Source organism: Dryas octopetala, chromosome 5 (genome assembly GCF_963921425.1).
Source record: "Dryas octopetala chromosome 5, drDryOcto1.1, whole genome shotgun sequence".
Lineage (NCBI taxonomy): Eukaryota > Viridiplantae > Streptophyta > Magnoliopsida > Rosales > Rosaceae > Dryas > Dryas octopetala.
In genome coordinates, this window is record NC_141370.1 from 19,436,505 (window position 1) to 19,459,573 (window position 23,069).

The 23,069-nt window shown below is 36.9% G+C and overlaps 3 protein-coding genes across 3 annotated transcripts; 1 reads left to right on the plus strand and 2 right to left on the minus strand.

The window, feature by feature from the left end:
- The first annotated feature begins 648 nt into the window (after positions 1–648).
- On the plus strand, positions 649–3,358 carry LOC147285368 (Pectin lyase-like superfamily protein). Its single transcript, XM_086244889.1, has 5 exons — positions 649–1,095; positions 1,436–1,628; positions 1,755–1,961; positions 2,076–2,311; positions 3,140–3,358. The coding sequence occupies exons 1-5, from the start codon at positions 728–730 to the stop codon at positions 3,285–3,287; spliced, it is 1,152 nt and encodes a 383-aa protein (XP_086101015.1). The 5' UTR covers positions 649–727; the 3' UTR covers positions 3,288–3,358.
- A 2,758-nt stretch (positions 3,359–6,116) lies between these two features.
- Positions 6,117–8,091, minus strand: LOC147285369 (protein IQ-domain 26-like). The gene is made up of 3 exons (XM_086244328.1): positions 7,473–8,091; positions 7,159–7,365; positions 6,117–7,041 (listed from the first exon to the last, which is right to left on the minus strand). Exons 1-3 carry the CDS (start codon positions 7,890–7,892, stop codon positions 6,376–6,378), a joined length of 1,293 nt encoding a protein of 430 aa, XP_086100454.1. The 5' UTR covers positions 7,893–8,091; the 3' UTR covers positions 6,117–6,375.
- A 12,592-nt stretch (positions 8,092–20,683) lies between these two features.
- Positions 20,684–22,508, minus strand: ADS1 (MATE efflux family protein). The gene has a single exon (XM_086244510.1). It carries the CDS (start codon positions 22,351–22,353, stop codon positions 20,716–20,718), a length of 1,638 nt encoding a protein of 545 aa, XP_086100636.1. The 5' UTR covers positions 22,354–22,508; the 3' UTR covers positions 20,684–20,715.
- Between the last annotated feature and the right edge of the window lie 561 nt (positions 22,509–23,069).

Here is a 23,069-nt window from a genome sequence, read left to right on the forward strand (position 1 = left end):
GTCTAGTTCTGCAAGTGGGCCTAGGTATGCTCTCAGCTACACCATCTATCTCTACGGAGTCTTAGCCCATTTATACGTATTCATAAGGCAATTCAATGAATCTGATCACATTCTAAGAGTAAATCAAATGGTGCTTAGTTTGGGTCCAGTTTTTTGACGGCCATGGTTGAAAAGTAGAGGTAGTAGTCACTAGTCACCCACATTAATTTATATTAATATTTGCAGACTTGCAGTCACAGAGAAACAACCCATTATCCCCTCACGAATATATTCACAATCACACACAAACAGAAATAGAGACACTCACGGGCACTACCAAACTAACAACAACAACAAAATGCAAAAGTTTTTAGAAACAACATTTTTATAAGCACAAAGTGCAACGTGTCCTGTCCTGTGGCTTAGATTGTCTCTCTCTCTCTCTCTCTCTCTCTCTCTCTCTCTCTCTCTCTCTCTCTCTCTCTCTCACTACTGCTAGTCTACATTACATGGATGTCCTTAGAAGCACCCGTGACTTCTTCACTCTGTCTTACTCTTTGATTCTCCAATTCAGCATCACTTTTTTCCACCTAAAACAAACAACTAACTTGTATATAAACCAAACCAAACCAAACCAAACCAAACCAAACCAAACACAGAGTCATTTTCTATGTTTCACTTGGAATTCCAAACTAATAACATACTCTCTAATCTTCTATATACTCTCATTCTCATTCTCTTTTTTTAAATGCCTACATTATTCCACCACATTTTCTATGTTCTGATTCTTCTTCTTCTTCTAAATTCAACCCAAACACAATGCCACACCAAGGGAATCCGACCTGGGAATTCAGCAGCAGGAAAAGTACACTTAACCAAGAACATGACTCGAGCCCAATTCTCAGAACAACAATTCATGAAGTGGGTCAGGTTTGTTGGGAGCCTCAAACACTCTGTTTTCAAGACAGCAAAGAACAAGCTCTTCCCTTCTTACACTCTGCATGTGGCCAAGAACCCTGCAGCTGGAGACTTCACAACCATTCAGGACGCCATTGACTCTCTCCCATTCATCAATCTTGTCAGAGTCCTCATCAAGGTCCATGCAGGAGTCTATACGTGAGTAGTGTTTCTGGGGATAAATGCATGTTTGATCTGTAATCTATTTTAATTTCCTTAATTGCTCAATATGTTATGCTTCTTCTGCAATTTAATTTGGTACAGTGCTGTTCAGATGTGATTCTGATATATATTAATTTGTTTGTTGTTGTGTCTTTTTCCTTGTCATTAGAATGCTCTATGAGCTGGTCTTTGACTAGAAATGCTTTGTTGTTCATGAATTGTCCTATGCACTGTCTTTAATTTAACTTTTTCCTCTAAGTATTGATCATAATTATATATCTTTTCTTGTTATGTGGTAATTGTGGATGAACTTGGTAAATATTAAAATCATTTTCAGGGAAAAGGTTAATATACCTCCATTAAAATCGTTTATAACCATACAAGGAGCAGGGGCAGACAAAACAATTGTTCAATGGGGAGACACAGCTCAAACCCCAGCTGGTCCAAGAGGACAGCCAATGGGGACTTTCAACTCCGCAACATTTGCAGTGAATTCCCCTTATTTCATTGCCAAGAACATTACATTCAAGGTAATAATATTGTACAAGTATGAATCTGAAGCATTGATTAAGTTGGGTGTTCGCGATCACAGTCTAGCAACATAAGTATCTTATATTGGTGTTGTAAATGCACAATGCATGTATGTGGTGGTGCAGAACACAACACCAGTGCCAGCAGCAGGAGCAATTGGGAAGCAGGCAGTGGCATTCAGAATATCAGCAGATACAGCAGCGTTCTTGGGGTGTAGATTCTTGGGAGCACAAGACACACTGTATGATCATCTGGGAAGGCATTATTACAAAGACTGCTACATTGAAGGGTCTGTGGATTTCATCTTCGGAAATGGACTGTCCCTATTTGAGGTGAGATTATTGATAGATTTTTGGTTGAATTGAGAAAAGGGTGTTGGTGTGTAGTTTGTGTCTTATGAATGTGACATTACTTGACATGAGGGAGTCACATGTATGTGAGTGCAGGGATGTCACGTGCACGCAATAGCACAGAACACAGGGGCACTAACGGCACAGGGAAGGAGCAGTATGTTGGAGGAAACGGGGTTCTCATTTGTCAAGTGTAAGGTCACGGGTTCAGGAGCTCTCTACCTTGGGAGGGCATGGGGTCCCTTCTCCAGGGTCGTCTTTGCCTACACATATATGGACAACATTATCATCCCCAAAGGCTGGTACAACTGGGGTGACCCTAACCGTGAAATGTATGCAACTCTCTCTCTCTCTCTCTCTTTTATTTTTCTGTTCCATATTTCCTTTTGTTCAATTTATTCCTACAAATTCTTGTGGCACATACCATTCTTACGTAGCCGATTAATTTTGAGGGTAGGCTAATGAGGCAACTGTCTCGACCAATTAAGAAACTCACTAATAATTTTGGACCAATTTTGTTTTAGCCTAGTGGACTGGACGGTTCCATTGTATCTGTGCATCCATCTTACCCTATCTGGCAACCCATTAAATCCACAGCTTTGATCTAGCTTATTATTATTATTATTGGAAGTAAATGACCCACTTGCCCACCGAATCACCTATAGGTCCTAGCTTCTAGCAATCTAGCCACTCAAATACACATGCAGGCCTAGGGCAGTTTCGGCATTTTGGTAACAAAATGGGCGGTTTTATGTCACTGAGTGTGAGGACCTAACAATGAGTGTATGTCGTTTTGCACTTTGGTTGCTGCAAAGCAAAACCTACGTGTAATGCACCACCATATATAACGAGTGCATATATATATCTATAAACCCTATCCACCTACTCATACATTACACCATTGCATGTTGGCATATTATAAGCAAGCCACGCCAGCATCTATACATAACTTTGGTGCTATCTATATAAGCCAAGCCACCTACTACTCCTTTTATCCTAGGCAGTGTACTTTTGTTTCTTTCACATATATATATATATATATATGTTTGGCATTTTCAATTTGGTGTTAGCTAGCTAGAGGCGTGCGCATGCTCAATGAAGCTTTGTAAATTGTAATGATATATATGGTTGACATTAATGTATGTATGTGGTGTGTACAGGACTGTGTTTTATGGGCAATACAAGTGCACAGGACCAGGGGCTCGATTTGCAGGGAGGGTATCATGGTCCAGAGAACTCACTGATGAGGAAGCCAAGCCTTTTGTTTCCCTTACCTTCATTGATGGCTCTGAGTGGATCAAATTGTGATCCATCTCCATCATTCTCAACTATATTAATATTAATATAACACCAACAATTTTTTTCCAAATCCCAAAAAAGAAATAAAAATCCTTGTAAATTCCCATGTTAATGATTTCTCTTGCTTAATATATGATTGTGATAAAATCTCATATCAATTATCAAGTAGCTTTTTCTCTCACAAGAGGTCTTAAATTCGAACCCTCCTACCCCACCTAAAAAATAAAAAGCTTAATTGTGTTTTTAATACCTATAGTTTTAGTTGATTACTACTTTACCACTTAGATACTTATTTGTCTTATTTTATTGTCTACAACTATTCTCTGTGTCCTAATTTACCTTTTTATATCTATTCCGTCAGCTAATCCATCAATATTAGTGACAAAAATGCCTCTCCACATCAACGTACATTTTTTACGGCTTGGATAACGAAATAGACGGAAAAAGGTAAAGTGACACATAGAAATAGTTGTAGATGGTAAAGTGAGACAAATAATCATAAGTGTGGTTAAGTGAGAATCAATTGAAAATATGGATAATAAAAACATAATTAAGCCAAAATAAAAATAAAAACAAAAATCAAGCACGTTTTCTTTTTTCAGTTTCCGGAAATATCAGTTGGGCTTGGTTTTCATTGGGCTACATCTCTTAAAGCCTTAATGGGTCTTCATTGGACAAAAACTTTGAGACTGGACTGAGCAAAGGGGATTTTAGAAAAACCCATTGGACTTCTTAGTGAACTCCACTTTCAAGAAAAACCCATTGGGTTGGCCTAATTGGGGCCTGGATCCATACTTTGATTTTGTTTTGGCCCATTCTTGTCTTGTTTTTTTATTCATCATTCTTTTTGTTTTTTCCCTGTGGGTTGAGGCCAGTGTACAGTAACAGTGCACTTTGAGTCGGAGAGAATAATATCTCTAACTTCAAATCTTTGCAGCTCTGCCTTAAGTTGAAAGCTCCCTTTCATGGAAAGCTTGAAAAGAAGTGACTTTCAGCCTGCCCTCCAATAGTCTGAAAGCCAATCCTCATTGCCTTATTATCTTCCTTGGAAACTGGTAAAAACAAAAAAAAGAAAGATAAATGCTTTCACTATCAGTTTGATTAATCTAATTCAATTATATATGAAATTCTTTTTCCATTTTTTGAAAGAATAATTTGAATTTGTCAAGGAAGTAGAAATTCTGAAGTTATGAGAGGAATTGTCTTCTTTTAATGAATAAGTGATAGGGACAGTAGCACAGCTAGGACAGTTGAAAGACTTTTCTTTTTTCTTTTTTTTGGCCAAAGAAAGACTTTTCAAATATTGGCAAAACTTGAAGTATATGGAACCCACCTGCTGGGTCTTTTTTTAGATGATTAAAATTGGACAACTCGTGATTAAATTTGACATTTGTCTTTGTTCGATTATTATTCTATTCTTCTTAGAGACTTTGTAGCAACAATGGGTCTCAATGAGGACTTGGGGTAGGCCAGTTGGCCAAGCAGTTGTGCTGCCCCCACCTCACCGGGTTTCGATCCCCCCCTCCCCCCTCTAGGCCTCTTTCCTTGGCCTCCTCCCTTTGTAACCAAAAAAAAACAATGGGTCTCAATCTCTCACCTAAATGTGTTAGATATGCAATCCCATAAAATTTTGAAGAGTTGTTTGTGTTTTTTTTTGGGTACTATGGAGGGCCCAATAGCTTTAAGAATTTTCTCCTCTACAATATACTAATGCAATTAAAACTTGTGGGGTCATATGTCATTCCCATAGAGTAATTGGCACAACCAAACAAACAAAATCAATTCTCATAGGCATGTAAAACACTAGGGAACATGATGCCTTCGGAAGGAAGGAGGATGGTTCAAACGATCAAACTTTTTTCTTTTTGTTGTTTTTTGGGGTCAATAATGGGATGACACCTGTTTTCAAAATATGAAAATTTAAATCTTTTTTGTGAGTGCCAAGAATGAGAAGGCGTATACCAAATAACAATAGGACTTAAATTTTGATCATGTCAATTTAAGATATAAATTATGTGTTGTATCAATATGCCCCCATCAACTTTACTTCTGATATCAATATGTCACTTCAGTCAACTTGGTTTGTAAATTTTGTTTAAAAGTGATTATATGTTATGTACGTGATCACTTTTTCAAGTAATATTAAAACTATCAAATTTGTAAAAAAACTTAAACTTTGTCCCATGTGTCAATTCAGAATATGAATTATGGGTTGTACCAATATGCTTCCTAAACTTTACCTTTGATGTCAATGCCACTTCAATCAACTCAGTTTGCAAATTTAGTTCAAAAGTGATTTTATGTTATACACGTAATCATTTTTTCAAAAGTACATTCATCTTTCTACTTGTAATATAAGAACATTGAAGTCAAACCACTTCATGTATTTGACTTTTTTCTTTGGATGAAAAATGTAATTGGACTAACAGAAGAGGCAAATTGGCTTCAAAATTAAAGTTAAGGGGATACATTGATACACCTCATAATACGCATCATGAATTGACACAAGAGTTAACGTTTAAGTCATTTTTGAAAAAATTTCCCTTTTGTAAATTAAAAATAAAAGAATTTTTTAATGAGTCTAAATTTGAATAAATGAACATGTGAAAATAATACACAATGATGGAAATATGGTATTGTGTGGAATATACTTGTAACATGGAAGGATTGCCTTGTCGACTTTGGTAATTACAATGAGCAAATAATTCCATGGCATTTGAAAAAACAAATGACCTCAAATTAAAGCTCATTCAAAACCCTTTACTTTGACTTGGCAGGACCCATAAATACAGTTTGTTTTCTTCCTTTGTTAGAGAAAAAGACAGAAGAGAACACCTGTACTTCAATGATAATTATACAATTACATGCATTGCATTAATTCATATCAACTACATAAGTTAATTAGCAATAATAACCCCATAATCATCATCATTCATCAGAAGCCAACATCAAAATGAGATCAGATCGTTCTATAATACCACTAACTTTGATTAATCTACACACATCTTCTGGTTTAATCCCCTGTTCTTAACAAGGTTTTGTTTTGAGTAGCTCATTATGTTAATTCTTGGTCTCTCTCTGTCTCTGGGTCTCTCTGCTACCAAATCCCAGAGGACCTATCAAGCTTGCCCATCACAGCATTCTTGAAACTAATGGCTTCCTGAACTTGTGAACAAGACCTCTGCATCCGAACCCCACTCACACTACTCCTCGAGTACTCGAGCATTTCATTCAGTGAAAGCCTCCTCTTTGACCCTGCCTCTGGCCTCTGCTTCGGAGCACTGTGAGACCTCAACTTGGCCTTGAAAGACTGAGTGCTCGCCATGTAATTTGGAGCACAATTATGACCATATCCATATCCCCTGAAGAAGTTTTCACCACAAACACTCTTTGAAGGTGTAACCGGCGCATTACTAGACCCACAGGAATTCACAAAACGTGGGGTGCTCTGTGCTGTGGAGACCAATCTGCTGCATTGGTCTCCGGCGAGTCCCCAGTCGGAGTCCTTGAAATTCCGGTTATCGGGGATCGATAACAGGGCCGGAAGAACCCGACACGGTGAAGGTGGTGGTGGTGGGTCGTCGCAAAATTCATATACACAACAAGTGTTTGTTCTGCGAGACCTGGACTTGGGCCTGCCTGTATCGACCTCCACAATCTTGGGACTTTCATCAATGGCGTTAAAATTGGTGTCCAAAGAAGCAGAGAGCCTTCTGCTGTGGCTTGGAGCTGTGTGCTCACTCCTACTGTCATCAAATCTCTCCTGCAAATCAAGTTTCAGACTTTGAGTTAGCATTTATGACAGATTTATTAATGAACCACCACAGATTTAAATGCTGACCATATATATTACTTAATAAGCAATTTGGGTTTTTATTACCATAGATTTTCGTGCACGGATTTCAAATCTGTAGGCTTCATTGTTGAAGTTGAGCCCCCGAGTTTTATGAGAACGAACAGTGGCTTGTGCTCTGATCAGAGCTTGCATACTGTGCAGAGTTGCTGTGGCTTGTTTGCGCACTAAATACCCTCTAACAAGAGCCTGCAACTTCACCAGTCCTTTCAGTGCTCGAAGCGCTTTTCTGGCCTGTGTTTTACAAAAAGGGTAAAAAATTCTTAAGCAAAATCCATGAAATTTAAGCTTTCAAAGCCAGAAATTAAGTCCAATATGCAAGAAATTGAACTTTCACATACCAAATATCCCCTGAAAACGGTTTGGACCTTCACAGCAGCCCATCTCTCGCGGCCGCCGCCAAACATGGTGCCTCTACCATGGCTGGTGAGGCGGACAACCGCCACGGCAGCCTGCGCGGCAGCAACTGCAGCGTCGGCTGCGGCGGCCGTGGCGGCGGCCACGGCAATTGCGTGCTTGCTCTGCTCCTTCTCTGTTTCTGTGTAGTATGATCTGAGCCAAGCTGCCTCGGAGGGTGATATGTTGGGTGGTATAGTAGCTGGGTTGTGACACAGTATGGTCGCAGCTGCTGCTGCCTCTCTGCCATTAAAGGTAAAGCCTTTCTTGTCTAATAGGGTGGAAGTGCTTGAATTTGCTTTGTGTTCTTTGTCTACTTTCTTTATCCCAAACAGGCCCTTGAGCCATCTTGTTGCTCTACCCATTTCCACTTCCACAGTTAGTGTGTGAGCTGAAAGAGAGAGAGAGAGTGGAAGAGAATGGTTTTGAAGATTCAATGTGAAATTGAAATTAAACAAACCCAGTTAATTTTTTTAGCTAGAGATTGACAAGGATGGTTTCAGGTTTACAGCTCACAATCCTAGGTACTTTCCTTGTTGCGAAAAGGGGTGATACAGAGTTGTTAAAAGTATGAAATCTTTGGAAAAACGTAAAAATATATATATATATTATATATCTATGTCACTATGTGTGTGTGTGTTTTTTTTTTTTTGGCCAAGTGTGTGTGTGTTTGAAAACAAAGAAAACATCATTTTGAAGAAAACAAAAGCAAAAGAAGAGGGTTGGTTTTATGCCACAAATCCCGAGTTTTTTACAAAATTAATTATACAAAATAGACATTTCGTAGTACGCAGAAGAAAACAAGTTTAATAATAGGAATTGGGTAGTTACAGATAAACCAACAAAGTGAGTATACAAAATAATTAATAATAGAGTGGAAGAGTAAAACTCACCTTGGTAGAATCAGATTCTCACGAGAAAAAGTAATAAAAAAGCAGAAAAGGAGAACAGTGGGAAAGCGATTGAAACGCTCGGATTTTCTTTCACCCTTCTCCAATGGGCAACTCAGATTCTGGGAAAATGCTCAATTTTCTTTCTTCTAAAAGAAAAAGAAACGCTCAATACACACACACATACACTGATACACACATACATACATACGTCTCTCTCTCTCTCTCTCTCTCATAACTTTCTGGAGCGACGTGTCCTAAAAAAGAAAGATACCTCAGTGTCTTCAGCCTCTGACACACTCGTGATGCCCCACATAAATATATATTATAATACACTATAAACAGCACACAATACAGAGTACAATATATAGATATATACATATCTCTTTGAATGCTAAAAAATAAGTGAGATTTTATTGATTATGGTCCTGCATATATTTCCTGATGAGAAGTGAATATTGCATGGGGGGTTGTTTGTTCTGTTCTTCGATCCATTAATTCTCTGTGACAATAAATCAATCGATGGAGGCATGCATGCCCTGCCACACTGTTGATCATATCATCTCTGTTTTGGGGTTTAAAAGACGATTCGGCCGGTGGCAGCATCTTTGCTAAGCTAGCTCAGAAAATCACAATTCCTTTTAATTTTTTTCACTGTTTCTTTCAATTATTTGTGCACTTATTCAAGTCACCTGTCAAACTTTGTTTCACCCTTTTCTCTGCAAAAGTCTGAATCATGCACAGCCCAAAAGATCGTAGTTAAAGTTCTTATACCATAATGTACTTTATGCAGAGTTCAGTCTTTTCATACTTAGTTATATATTATTAATATGGATACACTTAATTACCTTATTATACAAATAATACTAATATATAAGTTTTGTACTCATAAGTCTTAACAATAATATTTACTCCGCGTTTATTATATGGAGAGATAGCATTGCATGAAGGATGGAACAGAGGCTTTGTTTATTGCTAGATAGTACATGCTCTGTGTACCATATGGGAATGCACACATACACATGTAGTTTGATATTGATTCTATAAAATCCATCAAATATATATATATATATATGTTTAGTGTGCCAAGTAATTAGGTACAATTGATTCAAATGTGGATGGCTTTTTCTTGAATTTTCATTTTCTTAAATATGTCATGTCTCAATTTGATAGAATTGAGTCGTAATGCATCATGATTGTTTGCTAGTTATTCCAAGATCCAAACTCAAGTGATTAGTTCAAACTCAAAGGTGATCCCGCATGTAATATGTTAGCATTTAACATTTGACATGATAGTTAGACACTAATGCCAAATTGCATCAAAATTAAAATTTTAAGTACTAACTAAATTGAAAAAATTTAAAGGACAATGTACAAATTGTGAATGACCCTAAATCTTAATCATGTAAATTATAACTAATCTTAAAGGTAGTTTTACAACCAAGAAAAGAGGTGAAAGTTGGTGTGTTCAAAATAGTAGCACCTTGGAAAACAACATTTTAACAAAATTTTCATGAAAATGCCAAAAGTAAAGGACAATACAACGTGGGTCTTAGGGGTTCTTGGACTGACATGGAGCACAGATAGCTCCAAAGTCCAAACCAGTGCTGCTTATTATCAAATGCATTTTTTGAGAAGAAAATGAAAACTTGTCCACTACCAAATTAATCACCAAAACGCAGATCACAAATTGGCAAACTTAATTAATACACCCCTTGGGCCTTTCATGTCGCTATATACAAAAATAGGGGCACTGCCTCCACTGCCACTGCTACTGCTAGGGAGGGGTAAAATTGTAAATTGAAGTTTGATTTGAGATCTTAATTTCTTAGCTGGAACATGTTTGGTACGAGCTTGCGTTGAAAAGCAAGAATCCAAAATGAGGTCAGGAAATCGGTGTATTTACGGAAAATGGTACTCAGTTTTCAGGGCTGCATAGGTTTGAGTGTTTGACGAATCGGGGAGGCCTTTCAATCTCCATCATTTGCGTACGGAAATGGGTTTGAATTCAATTCGAGATGGGCCTGGCCCAGCCCAATGGCCCTTGATTGACATTACGTAAATGTAGCCCGGGGGCACGGCTGACGTGCTGTTGCCTCATTTGCATGGATAAGGGAAATTCGGTAATACTTTTTCTTTTATTGTGAAAAAGGGTTAGATTCTTAACCCTCCATAGTCCATATCATAACATGGACTCTTTACAAATTTAGTATTTATGAAACAATAATGTTAGACTCTTGAAATTTTTTTCTCTAAAATTTGTTTACCAAATGATGTATTTATATATGTGCATCATGTGATGAATGTAGCAATACTCTTACGAAAAATATTCAGATGTTTACATGACTGTATCTAATAAGAAGACTAAAAATGTTCACCCATAAAAATATTCACCCATAAAGTCATTAATGTTTACGTGTTAATTAGTTGTGACTTGTTAATAAGCACAAATAACTCTGCCAATCAGTGTTCTTAATTTATTGTGCAAAACTGCAAATGGAAACTTTCCTTATATGTCCTTTTACATACAAGTTATGTGCCTAATCGATTCAAAAATGGTAAGTAATAGCATCTGTTTTAACTTTTAATGCAATTCATTCTGAAAACCATCCTTATCATTGTAGCTTCCAGCTGGGAATTAATGGATCACCCTCCTCAACCCAGTCTTTTATTCAACATGAATAATAGAGACCCCAATTTCAATTTGAATTTAATGTGATAAGACCCACAATATTCCACATTATTGGTGATTGGACTTTTATCATTCTCCTTCTGTCACTTTCTATATGCAATCTGTCAATTACTAATTTACTACTATTACTCAATTTACTCTCTTCAGGTACCACATAGCAGTGTTGCACATCTGCATGTGAAATACGTACAAGAAGAGAAAGGACTACCATTCAATGTGCAGAATCTTTTTTGTACCAGCCACTGCTACCCAGTACTAGATTTCATACTCATACTCCTTAAAAAAGATAAAGCATTAATTCAGGCAACAATTAAAAGCAAATTAGAAATATTTGATTTGTGAATAAAAGTATATGATATATACGTACGTACTTTTGAAGTTTTGATCAGTTTTAATTCATTAGTATGAATATACCAGGGGCCAAACTGTCATTCAAATAAATTTCTTCACAGACCAACAGCAACGACTTCATGAAAAATCTCTCTCTCTCTCTCTCTCTCTCTCTCTCTCTCAACCAAAATTATATGCAGATTTGCATGAGATGCATATTTATTGATGTTATGATCATAAGCATATTCAAGCCCATCACAACCTCTTTTGTCTTTTGTTGTGGCTTTGATTTTATTTAACATATTTAAGATATTTAATTGGTTGCCGATGCTTTTATGTTTTCCATTAAAAAGAAAAATTAGGTATTGTTAATTATACCAGGGCCTTTGCATTCATATGCCCAGTCACCTTTTATATATATATATATATATATATCTATATATAAATAGTCACACAACTTTCATTACCATGTTGTTAATTAATAGCTTTGTCATTTTCATTTCGTTTGTATATATATAGGTATACATAATTGTGTAACTACAACTTCTCTATATTCATATAATTTTTATCCATGATATCAAAGAAATGCAAACAACAAGTTCTTTTTCTTTATTCTTCACTTGAAGTGTTGGGGGAAACTAAAGAGAAACCTACACATCCAATGCATAGTGCTATTAGTTCATTTTATTGTATTTGAAATGGTGGACGGTTCGGTGTTTTCAAATGGTGGATTGCAAATACCTCTCTGAATCAACTCTTGTCTACTAATCAAGATTATAATCTTAAGTTGATTTTTATCCTGCACATAATCTCTCATTATATTTTTAGTTTAATTTTGTAATATCTGTACAATGACATTCTGAAACTTTTAATCTCACTATGTTTCTTATTACAAAGTGTGCACTTGTCAATTATATACATTATATACTAGCTTTTAAGACATAAATTAGAGCGCATGCATGTAACTTCTAAAGAAAAGTAATTAAGATATCAGTAATGCTACACTTACCACATTTTTATACCACAATTTCATACCATCTTACATGACATTCATACATTAGACACTAAAAATTAAAAAATAAAACTTAAAAAAGAAAAAGGAAATACCCTTCCAGTGAAGTAATGACACATCAGGTGGGATACAAATGTGGAAAAATAAATGTGGGACAATTAGCATTATTGTTAAGATATATATCATAGCAAAAGAATAACACTAAAAAAACATAAAATATGGGCTATGAAATAATGAGATATATATGGCCTAATGGAGTAAATATTATCATCAAAGCAGAAAAATCTACATGATAGACAAATTAAGTACATCCGCAGTGACACATGTAACTATGTTTATGAAAAGGTAACAAATTCAATATATCGATTTCACCTACATATGATCAGCCTAAGGTTCATCATTTTAACCTACTCATTAATATATTATTCCTTTTTTAACCCACTCGTTAATATATTCTGCACACATGGCTACCGACCGCCTAAACAAAATTTTCATTGTCAAAGATTGTCCAAGTAATATATGATGTTAATTGTTCGTGTATTATTGTTACTAAAATAGTAAAATCCTAAGCAATTAAAAAGTCTTAGAAAAAAAAAAACAACTTTTACGATATGGATCGATGAATGGTTGTGTTATATTCTTAAACTAGATCCACCCAGCCCAATTAATGCAAATCTAATTACTTTACTTATTGTATGAAGATTGAGGATGAAATCTTTGTGCACAATAAGGTATCTTCTACCTAGGCCAGTCTAGTCCAACTATACAGGCCCAAAAACTTGTGGTTCGTGGGCCCTAGGACAGTAGCTCTCACACTGAATTCTTCTGGGCTTCTTATCCTTCAGTCGATTCCCAACATTGGGCTGCGAAGTTAGCCCATCCATCCACATAAATTGAAGAGCGACTCTGTATGTTGACACAATCCTTTACTTTTTCGACCCAAACATTTACAGTAGGTAAAACAATAGATTACAACCTTATTGAGATATTTTTCTTTTTCACATTTCGTAAATTTTTAACAATATAAAGACAAATATGATGGTGTTGTAGCCGTAAAGTTTATAAACATTCTTGACTGTTGACACAATAAATGAGTAATCGAAAAGTACTACCTCATAATATTTAGATCTATCCTTGTTTCCTACACATTGTGTATTATAGCAATGCTTATCTGAACTAATGGTTGAGAAAGAAAACTTGCACTTTCTTCTTTATTTATCTTTTGGTTATATTAGAAACAGATGAAACTTTTAAATTATTTTAATTTGAACTCATTTATTTAGGGGTGGAGCCAGTCTATTTAGAATGAGGGGATAATATATAAGAAAAAAGATTGTGATAGATTAGATATGCTATTGCCAATAACAAACTCAAATATCTACTTGCCACGTATGCATAATGCATGTGTTTAGATGATTCAAGTAGCAATTAATTGTATAAATGGTTTTATTCTAAGATATATATCACCAACATGATCTAGAATGGACCCATGTGTCGAGCTCAAAGGAGGTAGAAAATGATGGGTTTGGAAGTGAAACCTGACCTGCTAGGAAACGTGTAGATGGTGGCACAAGCCATGTGTAGAGGAGTTGAGTACCTCCGGAGGGGGGACATGCCATGCCAATTGGAGAAATAAAGCAACAAACAGAGAGATCGATATGATAGATAGTTGCTCAAATCATGTACCAAACCCTATGATCATGCAAACAAAGGGATTGTAAATTTTAGTTGAATATTCCAAGATTGAAGTACTTTTTTTCTTATTCTTTCCTAACCCCCAAAGAAAAAAAGTATTCGTATTTGCACCCTCATAACTCAAGTTGGATAACTCTAAAATAACTCAAAAGAAACCTTTTCTTTTAAGTATTTCATTTATTGAGCGGTCTCTAAACCTTTTTGTCTGTCTCTTTTAGAATCTATTTTGATTCCTCATTCTGATCTAGTTGTTGAGACAATTGAAAACGGTATTTCCTTGTTCCAGGATCTTTATCTTTGCCTTGAATCATTGGGTTTAGACATTACTTCGGTGATCTTTAAATCGTTTCAAAATGGTAGCAATATACCTTTTTTTGTGATTTCTTTCTATCAAAGAATCATATGAATGGTTGATTCCTGCCTAATACACTTTACTTTTGATTTAATCGAAAGAGTTTTACCAATTCCAACAAATTTTAAAAGTAAGTGTATGATATATTATTTAAATGTGCCTAGCTTGGCTCTTAATTTGTTGCTTGGTGGACAAAGGCTACCTCCATGCCCTAGTTTGCCCTACACGGTCTATTTCATGGGTGAGGCCAATGGGGTTTCCTTCATGCATGTTTACAAAGGGATAAGCATGATGAAGTGGTTAATTTGGTTGATATATAATTCCCACACATATATATACATATAATTATATATTGTGAGTTAATTACACTTATATTTTTTGAGGTTTATCGTCTTTTCACATATACTCATTGAGGTTTTAACAATTACACATACAACCCCTGAGGTTTCAAAACTGTTACATATAATTCTCTATAGTGAGACAAAAAATAATGAAAAATTATGCAAAAAGGCATGCTAAAAGGTTAAATGGTCTAATAAGATTACTCAAGGTGTAAGGTCCAACCTCAATACAAAAATTTTCTTTTTTGTTTATTTATTTTTTTATCTTGTAGGGAGTTATATGCAACAGTTTTGAAACCTTAGGGGGGTGTATGTGTAATTTTTGAAACTCCATGGGGTGTATGTGAAAAGATGATAAATATCAGGCGATGTAAGTGTAATTAACTCTATATATTATTTTGTTGGGATTTAGAATTTGGGAATGCCAGCTAGAAGTGATATCGATCTTGTTACTTTAGTGAAGTTTTAGATAAGGGGACAAGATATAAAGAGAGAGGTAGCTAGCTGGGGATTGCTATATATACTTATAAAAGAAAAGAAATGAGGTGGTTGCTAGCTATATATCTAGCTCAAAGGGTCCTTGCCATGTGATCAGATCGAAGAAAGTATGATATAATCTAAAATGATGCTGTCTTATATATTCTCTTTCAGCTCTTCAGATTATCCAATGGATTAGCAGTCTAGCTAATTTCCCCTTAATTTAGCTCAGTAGAAATTAAGGGAATTGCATGCGTGATAACTAAATCCAATCTGGGATTGTTTGAGTTGATAATGCCTATTGTTTCTATTGTTTCATCAGTTGATAATGCCTATTGTGTCTATTTAATCCAATCTGGAATTAATCGAGTGGGGTTAATGGTTTGGCCTTTTTCAGCCGATTGAGACTGAAAACATACAGTACTGATTTGGCATTTTGGCTGGGACGTGTTTGAGCCTAGCTAGCTGGTATATACGTACAAATATAATGTCTGCTTCTAATTCTCCTAATTACTTAGCTTGGCTGACCCACTTCTATATATGATTTCAATTCATCTTTATTCCTTCAGCTTTTAGCTAATTAGATCAAGTATAATTTGAAGATCACCAAATGAATACCAAGCTAGCTAGCTAGGTAGGCGTAATTATAAGATCACCATAATGATCGAATTGAAGAAACTTTATACATCCTATGTTTATTCTCTTTGCTATGTGCTACTTTGTATCTAATATAGATCATAAAGTAATATTCGATCTCTTATTAAATACTTAACATTTTATGATATGATGGATCATATATTACATAATTAATTAATTAATATGCGTGTGTGAGTGATGCTTAGGCTATCACATCTCCACATCAAGAAGTTGACTAGTTAATTTAAACGCATACCAATCGCGACATCCTTGGTTATTATTGTCATGCAATATTTGACAAATATTACAACCCTTAATTTGTGCTAATTAATATTTGCTTAATTATGCTAATTAAGGGAATTTATAATATTATTCCACACACAGAGAGGGTATGATGTATAGTTGACTCTAGCTAATTAATTACTCGTTTTTATCTTAAACGTGTTTGCGTACGTACTTGATGTGTACGTGCAGGTAATTAGCTAGTTAAGTGGCTGCACGCAGATAATCGATCAGGTTGACATTTATCACACTAATTGCCAAACAAATCCTAGGGGCGCCTTTGAAACTACTATTTGTTTTGGCCAATAAAAATGGCGTTTACAAATGCATTGTCAACCAATTAACTATTATTGGTAACTAACATGCAACATTAGTACATTACACAACGCCATATGGATCAAATTATCTACCACATCTTTTTTTTTTTTTTTTTCTTTTTTCTGATAGACACAAATGTCAAACCAAACTTTTAAATAATTTCATTTTAATACTATATATTTTACTTTCTCAAATCTAGTATAATTAACGGCGTGTATCATATATAACAATTAAATGCATGAAACTTGCCACGTCTTATAATTAAGTCCTAGCGTCCTACCAAAACGTGTACAGTAATACTAAAATTTGGTTCACTAACCGCATGTACACCTCCTAAATCTAACTCTACCAAAATTCAAATTCAAACCCTAGAATCTAGCATTTTGATTAAATAAAAAAAATAAAAAAAAAAACCCCTAGAATCTTGCAGATCTTTAATTTTATATATATATAAAATAAAAAAAAACTTCGGATGAATAGTTTAAATTCATTTCCCCTAGGACTATATGTGCATGCATCTTGTACTGTGACTAAATCGCTAGATTTTGACCCAAATATCAAAGGATGTAACATGTTTTTCTTATATATATACATTCAAATACAATATATGCAGTACATGAGTTTATAACTTTTACGGTAGAAGATTTATTCCCACACTCACGAAGAGATATTTCTGTCATATATTTTCAGATTTTAAGCTTGCTTTGAACTCTAAGATTAAAGATGAAATACAATTAAAGTGAAAATTTTTGATTACATGGAATGAAATCGAATTAATAATCCATGATCACTCACTTATACCACTTGAACCAATTAACCCCAAAATACTGTTAATGGTTTTTGAAGTTTGGGCAAATAATTTGTAGTAGTTTTGGATTGTTTTGATGGATTTGACTGCAGCATGGAACCCACAAATTTTGCTGGGTACCATACCAACAATTTAAGGGAGATCGAAGTCAGTTCTGAAATGGAGATATATGTTGGCAGAAAGAAGGTGGCTACTTGCTAGTTAGTAGTACTCGATCTGTACTAGTAGAGTAGTGATCGAGGGTAATTAAGGGAGATGAATGAATATATAGCTGCTGGCTGCTGCAGAGAAAAATGTGTTAAAACAGTACGTACGAAAACAACCAATTAAGCACCAGGCCCCCACCCAATAATCTCAATGACATGAAAGGCCTGATTCTCCCCTCGTGCACTTTCTGCACAAACAGATCATCCATGCTGCTAAATAACAGACAACCAAAAAACACCACTTTTTTCTTTTCCTTAATTTCCAAATACAAAATTCTCCATCATAGAGGACAAAGTATATATAGCATGTAAACACGTTTTAATGTTTGAACTTTTTACATACGGCTTCACTTTTTCATTGTTAAAATATACGTTTCTTCGATTTAGTTAGCTAGATTTATTTGTTTGTCATACTGTTTTTGGACTGTACACAAACTCTTCGGGAGCTGCATGTCTAATAAGCACCATAGTGGTCTTATCTATGAGCACAGTGAGTGAGCAGTGAGGGGGGCCTTTTGCATTGTAGCCATTGTTTGTTTTGCTGGGTGTTCGATCAATTCCTTTATCCATATCATCATATATGAGGACGCAAATGCACCACCTGATCGAATCGCATGTTATGAGGAAGAGGGATGAGTACAATATCCACTAGCTAGTGGCTAGCTGGGTCATCCAAATTATATATGCATTTATGCCTTGTCAAGTGCACAGTAATTCATTTGGTTTTTTATGTGCTACCTAGCTAGCTACTACACGACGAATGCAGATCCAATCACACACACTGTAAATGCTGCAATACTGGTTTGAGTGAAACTTTGTCATGTCGAATAATGGCTAGGCTAGCTTGAGAGTTGAGAGCTAGCTAGTAATATATGTTTCAAAATATTCAAACACATGCACAACCTCATAATTGAGGCACCTCTTAACTTTGTAAAAATATTATTGATCAACTTATGAGGTACGCGCGCACTCTTAATTTAATTTGTAATTTCCTTAATTGTCACTTTGACTGGGAGGACTTACCTGCACCGCACCGGGGATACCAATAAGTGGTATCCCCATCCTCTTTTCTCTCTCTCTCTCTCTCTCTCTCTCTCTCTCTCTCTCTCCTCTCCCTTCACCTTTCTCTCTCCTGGTGGGTATCCAGGGATAGGTAAGTTTTATTCACTGGATATATATAGAGAGAGTAAATCTACAATATATGTATTCGTGTCTCCAGCCAATTTCTTGTATATATATAGTAAATTGGTCCCCTCATCACTAGACATAGGCATATATATTGCATGTAAAATTTTAAAATCGATCTAAACAGATAAATTAGTGATAAAAGGTAAGTAAGAGGTGAGTTGTAAACTCGATCAAATATCATAATTAACTGATATGTGCAATTATTTGTACATGCTTGATCTTTACCTAGCTTAAACCTTGTATATGATAAGAAAGTTTCCCAACATGACCCATTTAATTAATTATATGCATATTATGGCGGGTGAGTTGAGTAGTTTAATCCATATTAATTTATGATTATATGGGTTTAGGCTATCTTAACTACAGTTCATTGTATAGGACACGAGTATGTTAAGCTAGGTTTCCATATGTCATTTTCTCTTTTTTCTATTTGATCATATATCAAAACGTAACTTGCACAAAAATAAAAAAATAAAAGAAAGGCAAGACATTAACTTGGAGTTGGAGCAGGATTCTCTGTTGCAAACTTGCAATTATTGTATCTAATTAATTTGAACATGCATGTTTCCTCCTCTTTTTCACCTATTCTATTTTCAGTACGTGTTTAATCACATCAAACTCTTATCACACTAAAACGTCAAAAGTACTCTCATTACACTGATTGTTTGTTTTTATGTACTAGTCACATGATAATCTATTGTAAAAAAAAAAAGTTGTACACACTTATTACTCAAGTTAATTCCATTAATTAATCTCCTTTTAGTACTTAATATATTTTAGACCCTTTGGTGTATAAACTTAACGTGACAACTTATTATTACCTTACAAATTTGTGTATGACTGTTGTATCACATCATCATCCTCATATAATTAATTTACTCATTGTGTGTTATGAGATTAACTTAACATGACCTCCATGATCCAACTAAATTTGTTGGTTGGGACTTGGACCAGAAAGCCCCCAAAAGATAAGGTCAAACTTACATGACCTGCTCTGGAGTACCCACTGCCACGTGTAAGCATTCCATTCAAGGAAAATTGGATATTTTCTAATTGCCTGTCTACCAAACACACTCATGAAAGGAAAATATCAAACATGTCCGAATCTTTGAGACATTGCCCAATTGCACTAAACACTTACAGTGTAGAGGGTACTGTTTTGTCTTTGTCCAAAAAAAAAAAAGTTTGTCATTCGGTTCTTACGCGAATCAAAATTGAGGTAAAAAGTGTGCTATTTCCACCCCCAAAACACTAGACTCACGCACAATTAAGTGCTCATATTCATATAGGGGCAATAATCTCCTCACTTTTTATGGTTTCATTTTCAATTTTTATGTATGTAATTTTCATACCCATGATGAGAAATGCGTTAAATTGTTTGTTTTTTAAGTTTTTACATTGTAATTAAACACGCAAATAAAGTTAAATATGCTCAACAATTTATTTTTCAAATATATTGTTAAGCACTAACATAAGACATTATTAAGCGCGAACAAAGACGAAATTGACTCAATCAATATGAGATGTGGGGGGGGCGGGGGGGGGGGGGGGGGGGGGAGGATTGTTGCAGTATAACCTTTCAAATATGTGAAAGGTTGTAAATACAACATTTGCTAGCTAAGTCGTCCAAGTGAGTCTAATCATTGCTCTGAAATGGTTTCTTTGTGGAAAACTTCTCTGATAATTTATAGTTTGAGTAGATGATTATACAATACTATACTGTATTTCAAACTATCAAGACAAACTCGATGGGACAGGTGCTTACATTTTAAGACTTTGTTTTCATTTTGATTAATAAAAAAAAAAAGAGAGAACAACATTTTCCATTTATTTTTTTTACGCAAATCGCAATCTCAATCTCCAAAAAGAAATAATGATACTAATTCACAATCAAACTAAAAGAAAAAATAAATAATCATATAAAAAACTAATGGCAAAAATTACATGTGGAAATATTTGGATTATCTAGAAGAAGGCACCGTAATGATAATCAACGGCTCCTCTTCACCAGCCTTGCCATCAGTTGTAGGGGGTACACCAATTTCACACCCTCCGGCGCATGTTAGCGTCCGGGCCCTCTTAGCCTGAAGATCCCAGTCTGTGGTCCCCACCACATACAACATGAGCCCGGCACAACAAATCTGGGCCGACAACAAGCCAAGCCAGAGCCCACAAAAGCCAACCCCGATCAAGAATCCAAGCCCAATCGCGACGGGCATGCCCACTAGATAGAACGCGCTGAGGTTCACGTTCGCTGCGGTGGAGGGGCGCGCACTCCCCCGGAGGACCCCACATCCCACGGTCTGCGGGCAGTTGCCCAGCTCGCACAGCCCTAGGATCGGGAGCGCGGCCGACGTCAGCCGTATGATCTCGGCGTCGTTCGTAAACATCCGGCCCCACCTGCCCCTCATCCCGGACGCGAAGAACGTGGCGGACAGGCCCATGAGGAAGGCCAGCATGAGCGCGACCACAGCGGATAATTTGGCCTTGTACGGGCGGTTCGCCCCGAGCTCGTTCCCGACCCGGGTGGAGACCGCAAAGCTGAGTGAGGACGGGAAGGCGTAAATGAACGACGTCGTTTGGATGAGCACGCCCATCGAGGCGACGGTTGATCTGGGGTCCACCAGGAGCCCGCACAGCACGATCATGATCTCGTACCACCACCATTCCAGGCACACGGACACGCAGCTCGGTGCGGCCAGCCGGAGCAGCGGCTTCCAGCCCGTCAGGCACTCCCGGCTCGGCGCGGTCCAGGTAGGCACGTGGAGCCCACTCGCCCAAATATAAGTCACGAGGGACAGAAGAACGAACAAATTGGAGGCTGCGGAAGCGGCGGCGACGCCGGAAACGCCGAGGCCGAGGCGCGTGACTAAGAGCAAGTTCATGGGCAAGTGGAAGAAGGCGCCGGCGAGGGAGGCTAACGTGAGCGGGAGGGTGATGCTCTGGGCGCGAAGGTAAATGCGGATTGGGTGAATGAGAGAGTTGGTGAAGAGGTCCGGGAGGGAGTAGATGAGATAGGTGTGAGCCATGCGCGTGATGTTGGGGTCTTGGCGGAGGTAGAGGAGGATGGTGGACATGTTGAGCCAGAGGAGTGAAATGGGCAGTGAGGAGACGACGAGGAAGATGACGGAGCGGTGGAGGGTGAGGGAGAGGAGCTTGGGACGTTGGGCTCCGAAGGCTTGGGAGCAGAGGGGCTCCATGCCCAAGGCTAGGCCGGAGAGGACGGAGTAGCCGGTGATGTTCGCGAAGGCGATGCCCAATGAGCCGCCGGCGAGCTCCAGTTCGCCGAGGCGGCCGAGGAAGACCATGGACAGGACGGAGCGGGAGTAGAGAATGAGGGCGGTCAGGAGGATTGGGAAGGAGAGGTGGAAGAGGGACTTGGTCTCGCCGGTGATGTCGGAGAGGGTTAATGGGGTGGTGCTGCTGAATTCTGGTGCTGCTGGTTGCTTTAGAGTTTCAGCTTCTTGCTGCTCATCTGGGTGGTGCTGGTTTATGGTGTTGGGGAGGGATAAGAGGTCCAGAAACAGGTGGGGTTGTGGCTGTTGTTGTTGATGATGCTCTGCTTTCTTGGTTGTTGAAGAAGGGTTTGGATTGCACATGATGACTAGCTTCGGCTACCTTCAATGCCCACTGAAAATGATCGATGATGACCAAATGTTTGTTTCTTTTTCTGCTGCAGCCTGCAGCTATATATGATTGATTGTTTGTTTCTCTTTCAATGCTCTGTTTCTCACCTTAGAGATACTCTCGTACAGAGCACTCTATGTCTCTCTCTCTCTCTCTCTCTCTCTCTCTCTCTCTCTCTCTCTCTCTTAACCTTGAAAGATGGATGGATTGGTTTTTGGCGTAGATGGGAGGGGATATACAAGTATTAATAGAGGTCTTGAGGGTGGGTGTTTTTCTCTTTTGCTTCCTTTATTTTTTAATTATCTTATTTTAATCTCTGTTTAAAGCCCAAATTCAATTCAATTTTCTCCTCTTTTTTTTTTTTTTTTTTTTCTCTCTCTTTAATGTTTTATGAGATCGAATGTGGTAATAATTTTTGTGTTTGTTTATGTGGTTTGAAGAAAGAGACGTCAGATTGTCAGATTTTTGTCAGGTTTCAATTTCCAACAAGTAAAAAAAAAAAGTTTTTTTTTATATTTTTTTATATTTAGTATTTAAATTTTGATTCTTGTCTTAAAATGATATCTAAATATTTATTTATCCTAATTGAATACCTAAATTTTTATTTTGTGTTTAATAGGTATCAAAATGAATTTTTGTTAAAATTGTCAACAAAAATTAGGGGCAATATAGTCACTAAAAAAAATTA

Bases quoted from the DNA above. Each gene is read 5' to 3' on its own strand.
- LOC147285368 (XM_086244889.1), top strand. From the start codon at position 728: ATGCCTACATTATTCCACCACATTTTCTATGTTCTGATTCTTCTTCTT. The intron at 1,096-1,435 runs GTGAGTAGTGTT...AATCATTTTCAG, and splicing joins GTCCATGCAGGAGTCTATAC to GGAAAAGGTTAATATACCTC. The intron at 1,962-2,075 runs GTGAGATTATTG...ATGTGAGTGCAG, and splicing joins ATGGACTGTCCCTATTTGAG to GGATGTCACGTGCACGCAAT.
- LOC147285369 (XM_086244328.1), bottom strand. From the start codon at position 7,892: ATGGGTAGAGCAACAAGATGGCTCAAGGGCCTGTTTGGGATAAAGAAA. The intron at 7,366-7,472 runs GTATGTGAAAGT...TGTAAAACACAG, and splicing joins CCGTTTTCAGGGGATATTTG to GCCAGAAAAGCGCTTCGAGC. The intron at 7,042-7,158 runs GTAATAAAAACC...CTTGATTTGCAG, and splicing joins TCCGTGCACGAAAATCTATG to GAGAGATTTGATGACAGTAG.
- ADS1 (XM_086244510.1), bottom strand. From the start codon at position 22,353: ATGTGCAATCCAAACCCTTCTTCAACAACCAAGAAAGCAGAGCATCAT.